The sequence below is a fragment of the Thunnus maccoyii genome, chromosome 4 (assembly GCF_910596095.1).
Source record: "Thunnus maccoyii chromosome 4, fThuMac1.1, whole genome shotgun sequence".
In the NCBI taxonomy this organism is placed as follows: domain Eukaryota; kingdom Metazoa; phylum Chordata; class Actinopteri; order Scombriformes; family Scombridae; genus Thunnus; species Thunnus maccoyii.
In genome coordinates, this window is record NC_056536.1 from 22,114,567 (window position 1) to 22,136,810 (window position 22,244).

General features: G+C 41.2%; 2 protein-coding genes across 2 annotated transcripts in view; both read right to left on the minus strand.

The window, feature by feature from the left end:
• Positions 1–63: 63 nt before the first annotated feature.
• Positions 64–6,770, minus strand: LOC121895626. Its single transcript, XM_042408982.1, has 5 exons — positions 5,149–6,770; positions 2,589–2,783; positions 1,555–1,702; positions 1,288–1,455; positions 64–1,172 (listed from the first exon to the last, which is right to left on the minus strand). The coding sequence occupies exons 1-5, from the start codon at positions 5,225–5,227 to the stop codon at positions 854–856; spliced, it is 909 nt and encodes a 302-aa protein (XP_042264916.1). The 5' UTR covers positions 5,228–6,770; the 3' UTR covers positions 64–853.
• A 9,883-nt stretch (positions 6,771–16,653) lies between these two features.
• The window catches only part of fgd (faciogenital dysplasia), a 54,822-nt gene continuing 49,231 nt past the window's right edge, over positions 16,654–22,244 (minus strand). Inside the window, exons 16-19 of the mRNA XM_042410007.1 lie at positions 21,037–21,138; positions 20,737–20,865; positions 19,348–19,488; positions 16,654–18,354 (exon numbers count right to left, since the gene is read on the minus strand). Coding sequence (XP_042265941.1) covers positions 18,109–18,354; positions 19,348–19,488; positions 20,737–20,865; positions 21,037–21,138 — 618 coding nt within the window. The 3' untranslated portion in view covers positions 16,654–18,108. The remainder of the gene's footprint in view (positions 18,355–19,347; positions 19,489–20,736; positions 20,866–21,036; positions 21,139–22,244) is intronic.

The window sequence follows — 22,244 nt, forward strand, 5'->3', positions numbered from 1 at the left end:
TATCAAGAGCAGCGAACTGAACCACAACAGTGTGATTTATCACTTTATTTTATTCCCTTCTTTAATTTATAATGAGGACTGAGCCTGATCATTTAGGCCTGTCAATAATAATAATAATAGTAATAATAGCAATGATAACAATAGTTGTTGCCTTTGTGTTTTCATTAATACATTCTTCACCATGCCACTTGAAATAAATGTGTATAAGCTACACCATTACACAGGACAGTAAAAATCACTGCACGTTACTGGTTTGGCTTGACATTTGCATTCATTGTACACCGTCTTCCCATTGCAATACAGTCTCAGTCGTTATCAGTACTCTTTTATTTATTTACATTCCTTAAAAATTATAGTTACACACTCGCCGGTGCTTTCCAGCTTCTCTCCTTGTCCAAACAAAGTAGACTTTCCTGCCCAGAGATGAGTTTCTCACCCAACTTCCTCAGCTGCCTACAATGTGTTGTGACCTATGCCCCCTGATAAACACTTTAATCGTTAACCTCAACTTAACTATCTAATTAGTTTATGAGAAGCTCAATTAAGGGCAAGAAAGTCCCTTGACCTTCTAACTACAGAGGAGTGCCATCCAACAAGGCTGTCATCCTCAAAGTGCAATAGCTCCTCTTTTCAGACAGAGGGCAGTGTGCCATCGCAGTTTACAAAAGGCACATCAGTAAGCCTTTAGAGCCTTCATACTGTACAGTGCTGCAGACATAACAATTTCAACAAGACAAGGAATGCTCAGTTTTAACTTCCTGTAGTCCTTATTGACGAAGTTGACACCGTTGTACAGATTTGGTCAGTAAACAACTTCTTGACTGATGGTATTCACATCATTCGCAATGTGTCCTCACACTGATATAATCCGTATGGAAAATTCTTTGGCAGAGTTTATGTTCCTTGTGTTGGAATCATCTGCGGTTGATGGACCGCTCTGCTGTCCCCCATACTGCCACACCAAACCAGGTCCTGAGATCTGGACCACGCCTGGACTCGGAGTTTGAAAGGAGGACGGAGGAGGTCCGTGGTATTGAGGTGGACCAGAAATCTGTGTGGATTCTGGGTTTCGGGGTAAGAGAGGTTGGTCGTAGTCGACGCCGGGCAGAGGAGCATGTGGAGGAGGGGGATCGTAGGTGCAGACAGGACCATAGGCGTAATGCTGATGACATCTGTGGAGGAAAAGACAAGAAGACTTTAATGTTTGTGCTGGTCTTCATGTCTTTGAGGACATTTTGATTGTTTCCCTTTTTTGAGCATTTAAGCTTAAATTAGCCCACGTCTCACCTGTAGGCTTGCATGTTGTCATACGGGGCTGGGCTGTGGGTGTCCCACAGTGAAAGCGCCTTCTCCTGGGCGTTGTTGTTGTTGTTGTTCCTGCCTTTATGGCTGTAGCGAGACCTGTTGTCCCCCTGCTGCTGGGTCTGCTCCTCCCACTGCCACAACTCTGTCTCCCTGGCAAAAAAGTATTTAGCATTTCAGTTTTCTAATACATCACAGCACACTGACTGATAACCCCTCTTTGTTTTTCTCCAACCTTTGCCTCCCACTCACCTCTCCTGCTTTTTCCTTTCGTCCTCTTTGATGCAGTCGAGCAAACAGCAGGTGATGAAGGCCATGGACATGAAGAAGATTATGGCTGAGCTTACAATGGATGCCAGCACAGCCACACGGAAACCATAGTCCTCATAGGGAGACAGAGCTGGAGTGTGAGAGAGGAAAACGGTTCACTGATTCATCGACTTCCATGTCATGCACTCAACGTATCAAATCCTCACAGGCTTGCGAGACAACTCTATTTATCATGCTGGGATCAATAAAGTTTCTATCTATCTATCTATCTATCTATCTATCTACCTATCTATCTATCTATCTATCTACACCACACAAAGTACTCTGCCACTCAAATATATCACAAGTTTTTCATTATCATTTAACCAGAAGAGGTTGGCAGAAATAAATATCATTTTTGCAACAAATTACACTTACCAGCTTATCAAAGAAGGGATAATAAAACATAAATTACATTTTTAATTTCTTTCCGTTTCACATCAGACAGTTTTCTCTCTCCCACGGTGATTCATCTTGAAGTATAATTAAGATCCTACCCTGGCTTTTTCCACTCACTAACCAAAAGAATGACTAACTGGGCACCTGCTTGAAATTATTCCTCTTCACCTGCATTAGCATTAATATTCTCCTTTAATGAGCTTTATCCCCAAGCAACAAATTATTTTCTCTCTAATGTGTTCTCACATAGTCTAGAGCATTAATTATTGCGAGCCAAATAATACCTTAAGTCTAAATATAAAATCGCCGGTAGCCTCTATGCCCATCACATAATGTTTAATATATATTCCATCTCTTCAGAATAATAAGCAGACAGACAGTCCAGGGGAAGTTTTGCAACCTCTGCAATTCTCTCAGTAAAAGCATTTGAAACATTTAATCTTCACACACATTTTGGTTATTAAGTGCATGAACAATAGCTTCATAATATGTACCTGACTTAACAGCAGAATCTATCTATCTGTCTTTCTATGTTGACAGTTTCAAGCTCTTAGTTTCTGTTCTCCATTTCTACTTACGTTTACAGTAAGTCTCCCCCACCCAGTGGGTGCTGTTGATGTCCCTGACACACATCAGCTCTTTTCCTATCAGTTTGTGATTGGCTGGGCACTGCAGGGATATGACTGTGCCCACATTAGTTCCATTGCCCTGGATGATCCTCTGGGTGCCCAGGGCTGGCAGGGGCATGGGTGTGCACTGAGCCTGGGAATGACCTGAAAGAAAGAGCCGATGGTCAGTTGGTGATGAACCAGACTGTGTACAACAAAAACACCGGTTTTGACTTAATTATGCGGAGGATGTTGGATGTGCATTAATCACCAAAAGTTCACCCAAAGTTTGAACACATGTATAATTCATATATTCTCACAAGAAATTAGTTTTGAATTTGTTTTGAATGGAGCACTGCAGATGAGATTCAGTGTGGGATGGGAGAGTTCATTCCACAGCTATCAGCACTGAACCCCTGTAGGGCTGCACAACACTGCGTGACAACCCCCCCCCCCCCCGCATCGAATTCTAACAGTATCGAAGCAGGAAATGTGATAAATCATTAAACAAAAGGCCTACGAGGCTGGTGGAAATACACAGGCCATCTGGAGCCACGCTAAACAACCAGTTATCATACAGCACAGCACGGCACAGTGCTCAGCATATTACAGGAGGGGAAGTCTCTCACTATGTCAACTCAGTACGCCAGCAGTCTGGCTCAGTAAACCCACAACATAGGAGTATCACTTCATCGTGACAAAAGCTGTTGGAATGCAAATAAACACTGACATCAATTCGGTGATTTCCAACAGAAATTGGGAGGCAAATATGATCCGGTCCAGGAAAAGTCTTAACCAAGTTGTTTATTCAGGGAAACCTTCTTCTGGTTGTCACTAAAACAATTTTGACAGAGGAGATATTTTGTTCCTCTTTGTAACTATTAAATGAAAGAAAACATCCAAGAACGTGAGAGGGGCTGTGCACTCTGCAGGAGAAACATGTGGAACACTTTTATCACCAAAAGGGGCATCAAAGCACACCAAAAGTTCCTGGTTTCATTTGAAAGAACGGAAAGAAAGAAGATATGAGTATACATACTTTCTGCCATCTCAAAAACATCTCTAGACTCCACCCCTCTTGAAGTCTGTCAGATGCAGAGAAACTTGTCCATGCCTTTTATGTACTCAAGACTGGACTACTGCAATGCGCTCTTCACAGGGATTCCTGGCAAGAGCATCCAGAAGCTCCAGTACATTCAGAACAGCACTGCCAGGATCCTGATGAGAGTGCGAAAACACCAACATACAACACAAATTCTGTTTTCATTGCGCTGGCGCCCTGTCTCCTTCAGGATTGACTACAAAGTCCTGCTGCTCACATACAAATCCATCAACGGACATGTGCCTCCCTACCTAGAGGAACTGATCATACCACAAACCTCCACCTGCACCCTCAGATCTTCCAGCAGCTTGCTCCTCCAGGCCCCCAGTACTAAGTTCTGCACCATGGGGGATCGAGCCTTCTGCTCTGCTGCACCACGCTTGTGGAACAGCCTTCCTCACCATCTGAGGGTGGCACAGACCCTAGACTCTTTTAAAAACCTTTCAATTCAGGAAGGCGTTTACATCTTAACTCATCATTATTTTCTTTATGTTGTGTGTTCTATGTTATTAAAACTGTGGCACTTTGAGTTTCGCTATGAATGAAAAGTGTGGTACAAATTAAATGTATAATGATAATAATAATTATTATTATTTATATGCATTTTTTTCTCTCTACAGAATTTGACAGGCTTCTGATCAAGTTTCAGTGACACTGGGCCAGGCACAGCTGGGATAAATACTCCCCTGAAGGCCATTAGCATTAGCTCAACATATTCAAGTTTATGTAACACAAGGACATACTTCATTGTCGATAAGCAGAGAGCATCACTTTTATGTAACGTGTCTGTGTGTGTTTGTGTGTGTACGTGTGTGTGTGTACGTGTGTGTGTGTACGTGTGTGGCCAGCTGTGCATTTAACTAGATACTGTTGAAGCCACTGGTGTTTGCGTCTCTGTTTCACTTCCTCTGTTCCCTCTGTTTTATCTTTTTTTTTTAAGTAAGTAAATGTGCATGACGCTCATTCAATTTTTTCACTCAACAATCCTCAGCTCTTACACCAATCCAGAAGAAATGTTGTGCATCTACGGGCTTGCTTGTTGTAAAGTGTGTTTATTGATTGGATTTGTATTTCTTAGAAATCAGCCTAAACACATTTATAGAATCTGCTAATGTGCATCACATTATATAGCTTACCCCTAATCCCATAACATGTTAAGGAAACTGCCACCACAGCGAATATAGTGTGTCCCTATAACACACATGAAATATCTATACATGTTTTAACGCTTTTTTTTGGGGGGGGGGGGGGGGGGGTAAATGTTTAACTTTAAGCCTAGGTGACCTTCTCCCAAAATATGTTGATGTAAAAGCCAACAAATTTGCAACAAAGTGCCAAGAACAAATCCTCGTGCTGCCACACATCCTACGCGTTCAACTCGGGAATGAATTAGACACTATTTGTTTTTTGTAATTTAATCTTTCTTACCTGAGTTATTCCGGTTGTCATTTTTGTTAGTAAAATCCGTTCTGGCCACATCTGTTATTGAAGCTGTTGCCGCTGGCATGATGGTGACAGACAAGACGCCCCCCAGTCCGCTCTTCTGACTGTGCGTAAAGACTGCGCTCCTCCGTGCCCGGTGCAGGGTAAACAAATCGGGATTCGTGCGTAAGCTTCTCCGTGCGATTTTATTCGCCTCTCTACCTCCCAGTGATCAGCCTGTCTTCCTCAGAGTCCTCCCCCGATGCCTTCGATCTACTTCTTCTAATGCCCGGTTTGGACAGCGCGCTGTGGCGACTGTCGCTCAAGCGGATGAGCGCTCGAGAGGACGAAGAGAGATGAAGTGATCGGCTGAGACCTTGTCGGGCGAAGCAAAAATGACTTTGTGGATTACACTAGGTCAGGTCAAGCTGGATATCAGAGCTGCGCTTTGTGAACAAGACCGTGATGAGGAACAGCAAAAAAAGAAGAAGAAAAAAGAGAAACGCTCTTTGTAGGCAGGATGTCGCACCGCTGCTCTGTTTCAGCCTATCAGGATGTGGTGCTTCAAGCGGAGTTGAAAATGTGCAAAACGCAAATTATCAGTGACGTAGAGCTGTTCTTTAAGCAACCAGATGCCATTAAAGAGTCTCTGAATGGCTCTGTTTACCACAGCACAGTTTACAATCTTATCAAGAGTATTTTTACAGTTTACTTTCGCACACACAACTCAGGTTTCCAGACAAAGTGGGTTACTGAGTGAGTTCAAAATCAAAGAGTTGCCTGAAGAGACTGATTGCTTGATTATGCCCAAACTGGCTTTTGATAGCTTCTACAGCCAGTTAGGTCTTCAACATTTTACTTTAATCATGCAGTAGAAAGCTTTAAAGCTCACTGACCATTACTGAGGAGTTTACACTTGAGAAATGCTCAAGACCAGCTTCAAAGTAGGAGATACAAGACATTTAAATAATGCTGACAAGTTGCAACAGAGGGAAGAAAAGTCAGACTGATAATGTAACCTAAGAGAGAATGGTCTTATAAAATGTGTAAGAGAGAAAGATCTTTCAGTTGAGCCCTGTCAGTGCTGTTTGGAAAAAACTTATAAGGCGTTATCAGATCTGAAGAGATTTAACAAGGGTGTTACACAACACATTTCAGTGAAATTTAGTGTGCAAGGGATATATTTGACTGTGTCATTTCAAAACTTCCGGTTTTCTTTATGTAACCACACTACTAGCTGATAATATTAGTTTGTGCAGGAATTAATGTGACTTTACCTTTCACAGATAAAACATCAGACAGAATTTTTTCACTTCTCCTTTTGTGCCTGACTACGTCACAATGCAGTTAGGCTCGTGGTGAACATACTAACTGGAAACAGATGAATAATTGTGTTTTACTGCTCTGTTTTACTGACAGATCTCTTAAGAGAATGCAGTCAGGCAACCTCAACATGTTCACTGCATAAAGAAAGAGAAAACAGCTCTAAGTGGGTCTTCATTACAGAATAAGTACCCATGCATAGTTGCTACATGGAAATGTAGGGATGATAATAAACAGTTATAAATGAAACAAAAACAGTTTCAAAATTGAATGAGTAAAAGAAAATACCCGATGCACCACTTAAACATGGAGAAAACACATTGAGTTTGGCAAGCACATCTATACAAACAATGTGATGATCTCTGCGTTCACATGCGATGGTCTCTTGTTCAAACTGCATGTCGGTCAGATGTCATTGAGAATTCTGGGCATGCGTGAGACTGTTTCTGCTGAGGGTGATAAGTGTCTCCACAGGCGCAGCCCTGCTCACCTGAGCAAACCACCGCACACCACCTCAGACGCACTGGGAGCCTCCGCTCAGACAGCAGTGTGCCTCATCATGCATGAATATATTAGCATAGTTGATTAAAAGTGTTTATACTCAAGAATTAAGGACTATGTAAATGCTCAAGAGTTGCATTCATAACTGTCCCACAATATGCTGTTTATTGTATCCTCAGTGTTATGGAGTTACATGGTTCTTTAATCCTAAAATTATAAACTTAAAATGATTATGTTAGGAAGCAGAGGTATGTAATATGGTTGCCTGAACAAATGTTAAGAAGCCTTTTTCACAGCAGACATTTTGACTTGTCATAAAAAGCACATGTGTTACTATCATGATTAAAGATGGCTCTGTTCTTCATCTGAAGAAGACCCAGTTGTTGATATTGTCATAGTTGTCGTGCCCATGTAGAATTAAAGAAGATTTGGGAACAATTTAACAGCGTGTGGGTACTCTTGTTCTTTTGTGTATTTTTTGTTTCCCAGCACCTGCAGAAATGTATGTATGTGTGTGCCCACTGATACTTGCATGTCAAAATGTCTTGAAATCATTTCCACTAAACTATTCTTCAATCTGTAGGCACAAAACTTAAATTTCCAGTACAACTCTGAAGAGAGGTTGGAGTTTGGCTGCCAGTGCGACTAATGGTCATAGCATTGGACTGTAAGACATGCACTTATATGGTTCAACATTTGTTTTTTCTAAGTACTGTTTTAAATTTTAATGAGTTTCCACAGTTGTAACATTTTTTTTGTTGTTGCAGTGTTCAAGAATAGTTTACTCAAGCTTCAAAGCTTGACAAGGATGAAGAAGATTGAGAAAGAGACACAGTGCATGAGGACATTTTGAGAAATTTGCCTATTTAAAGTGTTCGAGTTTTGTTCTGATTTGGAGACGGTTGCTACAGCAACTGTTAATGTGTTCTGGCATAGTCCCAGCAGGTACAGTTTGGACTCTCAGTGCCTTCCACTTTATTCTCTGCCCAGGCCAATGTGCTCTGTACTTGAGCAATCCAATATAGGCAACCAGGAAGCACAAGACAGTCAATAATGCCTCTTGTGCTGTATTAAAAAGGAGTGAAGCTGATATTGAGCACCTTGCTTACCAAGTGGCATCATCTAGTAGGTCCATACAAATAAGTGGAGCACAGAAGCTTGAAATGAAGAGTATGAGGCAAAAAAAAAGACACGAAAATAGACAAAGATTCACTTGATCAAAAGGAACACTCCCCGGCTGTTGCTATGATATTATTCACCTGATTTGACAAGGGAAACAGAGAAAGGGGAGACAGGTGAGACTGGTCAGCTCAGTGTGTCCGCCCTGCCCCTGACACAGCGTGACACAGTGGCTCTGCTGGGGGGGAGCCACTCCATCACACAGGTAATTAAGTAGAGCAGGAGGGGCCCCACCTCACGCTGCCAACAGCCCCATCAACACTGCTGTTCCAACTAGGCCACATATGGCTGGAGGTCTGGGTGTAGGAGACTGAAGGTGCCCTCTCTGAAATGTCCTTGGTTAGTTCCTAAAGTGATAAAACAAAGATCCAGTGAGATGTTAATGTTACTTGCTTGACTGCCCAGCACCAGCCATGATGCAATTATTCTGTTTAAAGCCTACTACATAGGGGATGAAGGGCTTGGTTGTGTGATTGCGCATATGGAAATCAGCCCACTGCAGGTCACTGTTACAAGTATGAGTCATCATAAACCTGCAAAACAAGCTCTACCGTTGGATGAAACATAAGGTTTCATTTCAAGTAGAGTACTTTGGAATGAAATACTTCTCAGAAAGCATTCAGTGTTAACGTCATTAAGGATTCACTGGATGTGGTTGACTACCCTTGTCAGATAAAGTAGAGGCCACACAAATTGACACCCACACCCTCTCTCTTTTTTCTTTCTGTTCTTTCTTCCTCTCTCTCTCTCTCTCTTACACACACACCTGGAGATCTGTGCATAACACCGTTAATGCTTTTCCATCTGTCTTCTGCGTCTATAATCAGCTGAGCACAGTCACTGAGTACAACATTATCACCATCCTCCGAGACATGCCCATCCACACTGACAGAGAGATGAAAGTCAAGGACAGGAAGGAAAAGAGGTGCCTCTCAATAAATAATAATAATAATAATAATAATAATAATAATAATAATAACAACTTGATTTGTATAGCACTTTTCAAAACAATAGTTAAAAATAGTTAAAAAGCATTGGAACACCGAAAGCTTATATAAAATGTAGAATAAAATAAAAACAAAGCAAACAAACAAACAAAAATACTCAAAATCCAAGCACAATAAATATAAAATAAGCTAACAGCAGACTATAGACTGGGAACAGGAAAAAGCCTGTCTGTCCAAGTGTGTTTTAAGAATGGACTTGAAGGTTGAAACTGAGGTGGATAGTCTTGGTTTCTCTGGTTAGGCGTTCCAGAGTCGGGGGGCTTGACAGCAAAGGCTTTGTCACCTCTAGTTACCAACCTTGATCTAACAACAGCCAAAAGATCATTGCTAGAGGACCTCAGACTTCAGTTCATAAGGGGTGAGGAGTTCAAAGATGTATTTTGGAGAAAACCTTGAATGTGGTAAAAATTTTAAAACGATTCTAAAATGAACAGGTAGCCAGTTAACAGAGGCCAAGATAGGGGTGATGTGATCACATTTTCTTGTGGTAATTAAAATCCTCACTGCTAAATTCTGGACCAGCTGCAGACAGGAAAGAGAATTTTGGCTCAAGCAAGGGTACATGGAATTACAGTAGTCCAACCGTGACAAGATAAAACCGTGGATGACATTCTCCAGGACAGCAAAGGAAGACCATATTTTTCTGATATTTCTTAAATGAAGAAAGCTGCACTGTACTGTTTTCCTGACTTGGGTGTCAAAGCTAAGGTCAGAGTGAATATAGATAGATAGTCAAATAGAAGGAAGGAAATGGGAAACGGGTGGCAGGTAAGAAGAATGAGACTTTAAGAGAAAATTGAATTGATCAAGCATTTCTTTGCCACAGTGCCACCTCAGACGTGCACAGCGTGCAAGGCGTGGGTTACAGATGCACGGCATTTCTCAGACGCCACAGAGGATGAAGTACAGCATTACTGTGATGGTGCTGGGAGCAGGTAGAAAAGCACCTTTACTTTAATATCCAGAAGCTTATATTGTACAGTGTTTCCTATTCAGCTGATGGTTGGTTTTCATCACACGACTGCATAATACTGCATAATACTACTGCATAGCATGTAAGAGGCACTATAAGAAATAGGCTTTTGAGATTAGTAAGTGAACACTGATTGTGCAATTAAAACTAAATACTTAAACTGAATTTGGCTTTTGGTATTGAGACACAAAGAAAACAGGACTATAGTCTACAGCCAGGATTTTGGCCCTGTGAGGCTACAGGGCTTTAAGCTGAATGCTAATGTCAGCATGTGAACATGCTCACAAAAATAATGCTAAAATGCTGGTGTTTAGCAGGAAATGATGACCATGCTTACCATTTGAGTGTTAGCATGCCAACATTTGCTAATTAGTACAAAACATAAAGTACAACCGAGGCTGATGGGAATGTCATTAGTTTGGTCAAAACCCAACATGATGATGACACAATATGAAAAGTCAGAAGATCCTAAAAGTTATTTCACTTCATCCTGACAGGAACATCCTGGTATTTTGTGACAATTCATCCAATAGTTGTTGAGACATTTCACTTAAAACCACAGATGTCGACTTCTCGGTGGCGCAAGACAAAAAAAAAGTCAAGCAGATAAACCTCTGGGAACCATGAATGTTACAAAAATGTATAAAATTCAAGGCCATTCCATCTGGTCGATGTGGAGATATTTCACAGGATAAGTGAAAACTTTGACCTTCTGGTGGCATTTGATGAACAGTCAGGGGGATCACCAAAGTAATTAGGATTCATCATCTAGGGACCATGAATGTCTGTGCCAAATATAATGGAAACCCATCCATTAGTTGTTGATATTACAGTCTGGACCAAAGTGGTGGACGACAAACCATCATCCTTAGAGATAAATATGTAAATATTAATGTATTGCTTTATTGATCACTGCGGAGAAATTATCATTTTTTGCCATCTTTCATAGGGAGTGACCAGTCAACTTTTATATCACATTGCTGCAGTATGTCCAGTTAAATACATCTTCCTACAGCCCTCAGGCCTGCTGTAAGATCCTTTCATCACCCCTGTCACCCCTGAGAGGAAGAGAAATAGATGAAGAAAAAAAGAGACATGAGCAAAGAGGGAGAAAGTGAAGGAAAGCATGAAAACACGGCAAGGTAATATAGCATCAGTTTCATTATGTCACAGTTATCTTGAAGGCTCCTCAAGCGCTTGAACATCCATGTGTGCCAAGCAGTGTTAATACGACTGGTGCAACAGGGGATGATTCCCACTGAGGTACTGACAGAGAGCTAACAGCAGGGTGGCCCAGCGGTGCTGAAGACACAAAATGAAAGATGAGAGAGAGTCTCGGGCGGCAGGAATAGATGTGTACTGAAAGAAACAGGGGAGAAATAAAGGCATAAGGTAACTTAGTGTAAACATAAAGTAGAGGGTGAGAAAACAGGCAACCAGGGGAAGACAGATAATGGGAAAGTCTGTAAGGTTAAGTGAGGAGGCAGAGTACTGAATTGTTTATTTCAGGCAAATATAGAGGTTTGTAAAGGGTAGACACACCAGAATGAAAACAATGAGTTTGATAACAGAGAAAAAAGAAGAAATCTGCCCTTCATATCAAGGCTGCCACGGTCAGATGGCTTCACTAATTCATCCACCGCCTATCTCTGCGTACGTTCATCTTCCTCCATTCACAGGACAAAATATGAAAGCTACTCCTTGTTGTTGAGGACATTCAAAGAACATAACCTTAGCAAACCTTTTATTACAGTACAAGATGTCCAAGCAGATTCCTGAACTGAACATTGAGCATTGTTTCTGGGTCCAGCGAGAGCTTTTACTAAAACCTTTTAATACCATGTGTCCATTCCAGATGGAGTAATTGCTCAAGTAGTGACTGGATGCAGTCCTATTATAAACATTTTTGTGCATCTTCCTAGATTATGTTTGTGTACTGTGTGTCCACAGTGTGATTTTTGTTTGGCTGTATCTCACTTGACTTTTTCTTTATACCCTTCTGCCAAATGAGTCATTTTGAGAAGACTGCCGTTATGCCAAATGACTCCTTGTTTCTTTCAATGAGTTTTAAATGCTGCCATGTTGCTTCATGTCATTTCACAATGTTCCATACAAGCTGATGAGATGTTTGATGTTCTGTATAATAAGATATTCAGGTCTGGTGTTTTACATCATTTGTGCAATGGCCCAGAGTAGACAGTGTTCAGATGTGGATGGTGTTTTCATTAGGTGTGCTCATTTAGGCTGCGGTATAATTTAATTTAGTGTAAGTGCCATGTCTGTCAGAATAAAAACAGGTGTGTCACTAAGAGTCATTCATTAGATATTAGGTTTACTTAAGCATGAACTGAAAAATGCTCTTGTTCCATGAAATAGTGCTGTTTTGTCTTTACCAGAAGGATTTGGGAAAGAAGCAAAGTCACTGAGCTCATTGTGGCGATTCGGTTAAATAGGCCCCAAATCATCATCATCAAATCCAGTTTAACGATTTTTAATTAACATATAATGGTAAAATGACCAACCCTCTCCAGTGGCTGTGAATCTGAATGAGATTTTCTTTTTTTCCCCCCGATTCCGCTCAGGCTGTGAATGAGATGAAGCTGGGAATGATGTTGTCTCTGGTGATGTATTGTTCTATTACAGCAATTCATCATCATCTCTTAAATCTCTGATTTATATTGGACCCACACATTCTGTGATTAAATGCAGGACATTTCCCCAGGCTGTCTGTTGGATTTTTGTTTCAGGGAGGAGGTCACATGTTCAGATTCTACCATCATCAAAAAAAAAATTCAAGAACAGTAGTTATGAAATTCTACTTTAACTGTGTCTGAGTTGTGAAACAAAAAGTCTATAATGGATCAACCTCCTTGTGCCAGTGTTCATTTCCTGCCGCAGACATTGACAATGGGGGAACAAACACTCATCTCGTTTACTAACAGCACAAAAGATGTAAGTCAGAGGAAACAGTCACAACCACTTCCTTTACAGAAATGAAGAACTCTGCTTGCTTCACTAGCGAATGCAAAGGACAGGTTTTAGCATTTGCATTTGTGTGTGGGTGTTGCTGCAGATACGATAGCTGGAGGCAGTGTGATGCAACACTTCCTGACTTTATTTTATGAAGGACCCTTGCTTATACAGTGCATTGAGTTTTAACTAAGGGTGCCAAGTGGAAAATGAACCCAAACAAAAATACTAAACTAAAACAAAATTGTTGGACGGATGAAAAATTGAGGGAAAAGTCATTATTAGATCCTTACCACCAATGATGCAAAAATTCTTGTTTGGCCCGATGATGATACAAGAAGAGCCTAAATAACTTAAACCAAAAGTGTTTGTGCACCATATAGTGGGCATGTTAGGACATTGCTGGCCAGGCTCAGCTGTACAACCAGACTTGGCTCATTTTTCATCAGTCTAAGCTGTACCTCGACAACCCCAGATGTCCTCAGGCCAGAGGTTCCAACCCGTTTAAAGCGATACAACGTCCTCTCATGTCCCTTCCTCACTGTTCAACTACTGTATGTCTATGGGTAGGGAGCTTTTCAACCAAGACTATGTTCTCTTTTCATATTGTTTCATTTGAATCGTTTCCATAGGCCTGTAAGTCTAGTATCCAGTATTTCACAAAAACTGATTAGAGAAGATTGTGACTGAATAAGCATCATTTGTATAATTTCACAAAATAATCAAAGTCTGGAACCTTCTCAACCACATCTCACAGTCTCTCAGTCTTTATCAGCAGTAATGATTGAGCATTTGAAAGCTAGAAAATGCTACTAAGTGGATCTTAAGTTGAGATGATTTTGTGAAACTATTTCCAAGGTCAATAATGAACTTTCATGCTCAGCAATTTGTGTAGCAGAAATATGTCCCCCCCTCCCCCTCTTTCTCTTTAATCACCCCTCAGATTGATCACATGAACCCTTGGGGGTGTCCTGACCCACAGGTTGGGAACTGCTGCCCTGGGCTGGGCTGAGCTTAATGCTTAATTGCCAGTGTTAGCATGCTAGCCAAACTGCTACTGTTGGGATGTTAGCATTAATCTCAGAGTGGAATTAAGTGGAAATTTTGACCTGGTGTTGGAATCACATAAAAAGTCAGGATTAGCCTACATTAATGCCTGTACCAAATGTCATGTCATGTCATGTCCATCAATGGTTATTGTGATAAGTCACTCTGGGTTTAAATGTAGGACAGAAAGGCTCTGATCAACCAACATCGCCGTCCGAAGATGCTGCGAGAAGAGAAGAGAAGAGAAGAGAAGAGAAGAGAAGAGAAGAGAAGAGAAAGAGAAGAGAAAGAGAAAGAGAAAAGGAAAAGGGAAGAGAAGAGATATTTGAGGTATTTTATGTGAAAGGCAGGTGGTAATTTGTTCTTACCACTTTCCTCAAATAGCTCAGCAGGGGTGTGTATTCAGAGGTTTGGGAATACAAAATGCAAATGTTTCTGGGCCACACAGATGCATGTACACACACATGCATACACACACAGATACACACAAACAGCTGGTAAGAGGCTTAAGCCTCAGTGCATATGACAGCTTCCCCATTAAAACCATTCTCATCAGCTGTTTTGGGAGAGGAACAAACCTCACAGAATTGTAGCTACAACCTGAAACCCTGAACAAATATCTTAATTTGAAATTTCTGCTGTTCTTTCGCCAGCAACTGTCCTCTATTACATTTCTGGCAACAATAATGGCTCAGTACAACCTTGCCTTTTGTGTTCATTCAAAGGTCTGTGCCCTTGATGAATAGAGCTATTAAGGCAAGCCTTGAGGCCTTGGATAGAGGGCCAGCCGACATGTTACAGTTCCACTGCAACCTCGGTAGAGTCAGCTGTTACTGGAAAAACGCACACCAACACGCATTACAATCCGAAAGCAAGAAACAGAGGTGTGAGACGGAGGTGCTCTCACAAACAATCACAAAGAGGCAAAACTTCCTGCCACAAACTTGGCATGCCAGCCAACTAAACCCCCTTTTTCTACCACTGAGAAAAGGGCTGCCCGGATATATTTTCAAAGAAAAAAAAGTCAAAGACTGGCTGGAAAGAAAAATAACAACACAGAGACTTGAGTTTTCTAGGAGAGGACTCTGGAGAGATGATGAGGGCTTATCTCAGCATGGTCTCTGTCCTGCAGTAGACACAGTACCCACCCTGCTCCACTCTGTTCTAGATGTACAGCATGTAAAACTATGACAGAAGGAGGCAGTCAGCAGTTTGCTCTCTATCTCTGCACCACAGCTCACAGCTCTACAGAGACACCAGCCTTCCAATTCATCATTTTGACACTTAGTGTTGACTTGCTAAATAAAGAAGTTATGGTTCATACCACCTATCAATAGCTGTCCTCTCTGGTTTTTTTTTTTTTGGGGGGGGGGGCAAATACACATCAATAAGTTTATGCCCACAAGAACTGCAAAAGCAGGCATTATGACTGCAAAGTTAAGAAAAAACAGAGGGAGGGAGAGAGGAGGAAACTGAATTAAATCAAGATGCAGAAAAATTGACCCAAGTCAGCCGCAAACACCCATTCCACACCTTCTTTTATATACATATTTGAGAGTTGAAATCATCCATAGTTTAAGTCCCAACCCTTTCATTGTCATATTTTCCAACAATTTGTGTATCCATATCTTTCCTTATAACATGTGCAAGTTTAAGAATAAAGTACCCAACCACTACATACTTGCATACATGCAAAAACACACACAGACAGATCACTAGCATAAACCAAAGCCTGTGTTTTAAGACATTTGTTTTGTATTGTTTAGACTACTTGAGCATCACATTTCTTACTATGGAACGGATCACTTTGTAATGCATATAAGCAGAAGATATACTGTACAACTGTGGCTCTCTGGGATCATTATCTTCTGGCACCAGATTGAGCAAACAGTAATGAGATGACCATAAAGTGCTTTGCCTGTATTGCTTTCCATGTTTGAGAAGCTTGTATTAAGTCGCCACAGCACAGGGAGTTTCAGTGCAGTTCTCATGGTGACAGCTGGCTATATTACTGCACACAGCAGGCAATGTGTTTTTTAAAAAGTCACAGTGTGCTTGACTTCATGTCGATAAAAGGTTTTTGTTCCCACAGTTGCTATAGATCTATCTTGTTCAGCAGTTTCAATCCATATCAAAACACTCACAAAACACACACTCACATGCCAACAAGAAAATCCACCGAGCTGAAGCGACCGAATCACAGCTGACAAGCATGAAATACAGTAAACTGGTGGTAAGCCAGAAGCTATTGTTTTGTTTTTTATACTGTTACAAGTGTACATTGTTTAAATTGTTTAGGTTTTTTTTAAAAAACTGTTACGGATTATCCAAACTGAAGTAAAAACTGGAAGTGAACATGAAATAAACAGAAATGGAACTACAGTACAGTAACCCCAGACATCATACACAAGCACAAGCAAATATAACATCTGTACTCTGTGTTTGATGTGGACAGAGAGGAAAACACAAAGAGAGACAGATATTTGCAAACAGAAACTCAAGACACTTGAAGATCTTCTTGGACAGCATGGTACTGAATGAACCACATCGCCTGTTTATTGATGATATGCTTGACTGCTTTTCCACTGTGCACAATCCATGTTCAAAACACTCAATGCTGACTCTGCTCACTTACAGTACGACAAGAATGAATTCTGGAGCATAAAAAAGTTGGGGACAGGGGACTTGGCAAGATTTTTATAGCACGGTACATAAATATGAGTGAGTTTACATGCACATAAGAGATCCAATGACGAGTTTTTTTTTTTTTTTTTGCTACTTTTGCTTAAAGGCTGGTGCTGATAGGAGAAGGCTACAGAGGGCAAGGCAGAATAAACAGTTTTACAGTACAGTACTTGGTTTTCATCACATCACCAAAGGGAGAGAAGCAGGCAAATGGTCGCTATGCTGAGCGAGAGAGAGAGGGAGAGAGAGAGAGAGAGAGAGAGAGAGACAGAGAGAGAGAGGGAGAGAGAGAGAGAGAGAGAAATACATGGAAAGGATTTATTTAGTATGTGTACAAGTGGAGATATTGTGGGACTGAACCTGCAGCACAGGGTCAGAATTGAGGCCACGTGATCCCATTCTGGCTATGTACTCTTATCTGGATAAATCACAATAATAAAAGGGTAGAAATGTGGTGGATCAGAGGTCTCGGGTTTGAGACAGGAGGGAATTAATACCAATATCGGAGACAGAAGTATGAAGATAGGGTCTGTAAGTTGGGAGCTGACAGTGGGAGCATCAGGTGGCCAGCCACAAGTGTACACATCTCTGTGTATTTTTAAGTTAAAATGTCTTGTTTTTTTTTTTTACTTTTCCTTACATCACACTATAGTTTACATACTGTACAATACCCACTCAACTGCCACTGTCCCCAGCGGGGGTTAAGACAACAGAGAGGTGGCGCAGGTTTCTTACACTAACATTCAATACTTAATAAACACGGAAGGTGGCTCACGCTCACACTCACGCAGACACACACACACACATACACACTTTCGCACGAATGGAGAGACAAACACACGAGAGTTAATGCTTCACAACACAGTCGCATAATATACAAGGAAGTTCATCTTTAAAAAAAAGAAAAATCATACAGAAACCTTCTTCAGCTATATTACAAATAAAACATGAGTTCTTCTCAACGCTTCTCTCCAGCTGTGGAAAACACTGAGAGAAAATGAATATCCTAACTCCACATACAGTGGCCGTGGTGCCATAGTCCTTCTTGTTTTTGCATGTGTTCGAGAGAGACAGAGACGAAGAAGTAGCTGTGTGGTCTTGAGGATAAGACTGAAGTGGCATAGGAAGGATTGAGTGGTCCTATCAAAGATTAAAAAAAAAAAAAACAAACAAACAAAAAGTGCCAAGGTAAAGTGAATTCAAGTAATGTGTGCTCTATACACAGGAGAGGGAAAGACGAGGGAGGGATGGGGAGTGAGTCCTGTGGCTCCAACAAGGCCACTACTGGCTCTTCCTGTGTTCACTCAGGCTCATCGATGCATCTGTGGGTGTGTCTCCACGGGCAGCTTTGGAGAGGATGTCCATCCACTTGGCCTGAAGTTCTGCATCTTGGGCACTTAGGAGCAAAGTTTGCTGGGTGTTACTGAGCCGGAGTGCGTGTTTGACCTCTGACTTCTCGCCTGCCGGTGGCGGTACTGCATTCACCTCGAAACCAGGGATCGGCACCACCCGTGCCCCCTTGGAGTCCTACAGTAATGAGCAAAACAGAATCAGTCAGAACAAATCAGTATTTCATGAGCATTTCATCATGTTTCTCTTGAATAAGCATTATTTTTGAGGAAAGAGGAAATACAATCTAAATACAGCAAGTGACAGCTTGTCTCCTCTGTTGCAGGAGAATACATCCCACCAGGAAAGTATAGTAAACCCTGTCCTCCACTCTCCCTTCCCCCTCTTTCTTTCTGCATAATCAGAAAATGCTCTTGCTGCTCCCATTAATCCTAATCTTTGGAATGGCAGCTTTCTGCACTGGGATTGGGATATTAGTCTTGGAAATGAAACCCGGGTAGGTTTTAACAGGCTGACTTCCCTTCTGTGCCATCCGCTATGAATGAGTCTCTGATGAAAAGCTTTCCAAACATGATTGCCTTGGGAATCTTTTTTTTTAAGCAGTCATTTAAACCACCTGTCACACATATATATATATATACTTGGGACTTTCTGAGCAGATTTATTGCAACATACAGAGCCAATATTTCAAGGAACTACTGTAAATCCAAAGAGGTGCTTCATCTGGTCGGAGCAAACTAAAACCCGGTCGCACAGAGGAGCAGCGTCACCGACAGCAGCAGCTATACCTGACGTCAGATTCAGGACAACCAAATCCTCCTGGCCCAAATCTACAGAGCACAGACAGTGCACAGACAACCTGGCACAGACAGGATTGGATAGATCTGACTTACTCACTCATGTGCCCAGGCACAGGCTACACTGATGTCCTGCTTAAAAAGGAGGAAGCAGACAGACGTATAGGAAAGCGAGACGGGTATAGCAAGAGGATCAGTAACTGTGCAAGAGGTTACAGAAGCACGCTGGTTATGTAGGGAAACATGTGTATGTGCTGAGTTTTGTGGGTCAAAGAAATACATTGTGGAGTAAAAAAAAAAAAAGTGACTAAAATATATAATCCCTAAAACTAATGGGAAGGTGGTGTCCAGAGTGTGTGTGTTTAACTCTTACCTGTCCACTGCTCTGTAAGTACAACACTAGTGGCTCAGCCTTGGTGACAGCCACCCACATCTTGGTCCAACTCTTCCCTTTCTCCTGCACTTGCAGGTGGCTGCACAGCACGCAGTTCTCTCCCGATAAAGATGCTTGTCTCTAAGGAGATCCAGTAATATATGGTGAGCACAACCACTGTTATATATAAAACACTAGTGTACAGATGAGACAACAGGTATAAATTTAAAAAAATCACTGTAAGACTACCTGGGAGACCAATGGCCAATGATTTACACACTGCATGACTGACTAAGACCTGAATGTTGAACTGAATATCAATCAATCAAACTTTATTTGTATGGCGCCTCTCATACAGGGTAGTGTAATTCAAAGTGCTTTACAGATGACTGACAAGCCAATTACATCTCGATTCTTCCTTGTAAATCACTTTGTGCTGTATAAATAAAGTTTATTATTATTACTGTTACAGATTTGAATTAACTTGTCATGGAAACCCATCTGTATCATATGCTGGAGGTTTAAATTTGATGAGCAAATGACAACGCAGATCTTACGCTTTTCTCCATTACATAACAACAATGTAGGACACGGTGAGATTTGTGCATGGACAGGTGCTCAAGCTCTTGCTGCCCCTTGTATAGTATATAAACCTTGTATGGCCTACGGCTCCCCCATGTGGCTACTAATCTCACCGCAGATGAGTTTTTTTCTCTTGTTGAGACACTGATCTGAATGAAGCTGAATCGGAATCCTATGACAATTTCAACAGCATTACATCTGGACGGTATGGTTTTCAGCTTTTCAGTGTAACCAGAGTAGGCTGTACATCCAACCACAATGTCCCAGACAGACAGCAGGCAGACACACAGACACCTGAGGCAAACTGTTGAGTCAGCGGACACGGCTGGTCCTCCTTAAGCTGAGATCTCATTATTATATAAGTCATCAAAGAGGGATTAACTGATCTTTCAATATGAATGTGTGCATGCGCGTATGGACATACAGTATGCATGTGTATAATGTGTGTTGGTGTGCACAAGTAATTAGAGTACCAGTCAAAAGTTTAGACGCACTTTCTCATTCAAGAGAAAAGGAAGGAGAGTCTAAACTTTATGGTACTGTATTTTTCATAACACAGTGACTTTCAGCAGAGATAGTGAACTGGACTTCATAAGTACACCACTGTGTCTTTCAGCTTTTGTTGCCAGCATTGCAGTCTGGCTACTGAACTCTGGTTGACATTGACCACTGGTACACTGGAAGACATGAATCTCATTGGACCAGGGCATAGCAAGGCAGAAACATAAACTATAAACTGTTACACGCATACACTCTGTCTTTCTCGGTGTATGTCTGTTTTTGTTTGTCTCCAAGTGTGTGTCTCACCTCAGGCGCCGCTTTCTTTTTCTGTTCACCAGTACAGAAAGTCTCCAGGCTGACGCTGGCCTCAAAACACTCCGGGCATACTCGACTCGTTTTGTTGTCCAAAGTCTTTGAACACTTTGCACAGATGGCCTGCAGAAGAACAGGGAGAGAAAGAGAGACGGCATTGAGGAGTCACTCAGTCGTCCGCAGTTAACTGTCCGAAATAAATTTTCCATTTGTTCCCTGACTTCTCTCTCCATCCCTTCATTTCTACATCCCACCAAACAGAGCCCAAATGTCTCTTTTTCCATCTGTGCTCACCGCTCCGCAGGACTTGCAGTGATGTTTGCGCTTGGTGAAATTGAAGCTCTCGTTGCAGCCTTTACACGTCTGCTTTTCTTTGTCCTTTTTCTTGGAACTTTTCTGAAAAAAACAAAACAAAACACATAGAAGTCACGTGTCAAGGTCTTCAGCCTGTTCAGCTGCAGCACAACTGAACCAAAAGGAATGTCTGAGGGCTCGTCCTGCTTCATCCTTTGTTTGTCTGACAGCCTGCCTTCCATTTCTTCTTTCCATTAACAAAGACACAGACAGACACCCACACAGACACACTATCCTTCTCTTAAAAAAAACCCCAACATTTAAATGGAGATGAGACACATTGTGGGATGATGTGTGAAATTCATCTCTTTTTTATAGAAATAACACGAGAGCTTTTTTATCCTTGTGCAGCAGGATGGTCGATGAGGACAAAACAATCTTTTTCCTATTTACAGATGTGAGAAGCAGATGGATCCATTGCCATTGTCAACCCAGCATCATTATAATCACCACAATCATCCAGTCTGAGTCCATTATACCTTTCAGGATAACCATGAAAACCTCTTTCACAGCACAAGCACCAAACACATACAGGATACCGAACATTCTTTGTTCATAGATTTCCTTTAAAAAATATATCAGGATTTTTTAAAAGATGCATTCAAACTTAAATTTTATTTAATTGTCTCACTCATTAATTTATGTCCCCCATGCACCCAAAAGTTAATGTTTTCCTCCTGCAAGATGCAAGTTCAGTTATAGAAAATTAAGCAGAAAATGAAGAGAAAAATGAAAATAAGCTGGTGATCATGCGCTAGGGGCTCTCTGAATAAGTTAAAATTGTTAATATACAGAGTGCTTACATTGTAAATAGTTGTTTTCACACAGCCTTTTTAATGTAATATTTAAATTAAACACAAACAGTTTTCTGTTTATTAAATAAAACCCTAAAGCAATGAGCCTTAAGGGAAAAAAACTGGATTAGCAATCAGGCAAAGCAGGCAACTGCTTCGAGGGCCCAGACCCTTTTGGGGGCCTGAAGGCTTCAGTGTCAACTTATGACAATTAGTTTGTGGTAATTTGAGTAATTACAAATTAGTTTGTTAATACTGTGTGCAATATTAAATTATACTTAAGGTGACACCTGCATCATTACATAACCTTGAGGACTCATTTCATAAATGGGCCCTAAATTATAATCAAGTTTT

What these genes read in the sequence shown, in the direction of transcription:
- LOC121895626 (XM_042408982.1), bottom strand. Translation starts at nt 5,227, where the DNA reads ATGCCAGCGGCAACAGCTTCAATAACAGATGTGGCCAGAACGGATTTT. An exon ending in TGACAACCGGAATAACTCAG is followed by an intron (nt 2,784 to 5,148) that starts GTAAGAAAGATT and finishes TCTTTCTTTCAG; the next exon opens with GTCATTCCCAGGCTCAGTGC. An exon ending in GGGGGAGACTTACTGTAAAC is followed by an intron (nt 1,703 to 2,588) that starts GTAAGTAGAAAT and finishes CTCACACTCCAG; the next exon opens with CTCTGTCTCCCTATGAGGAC.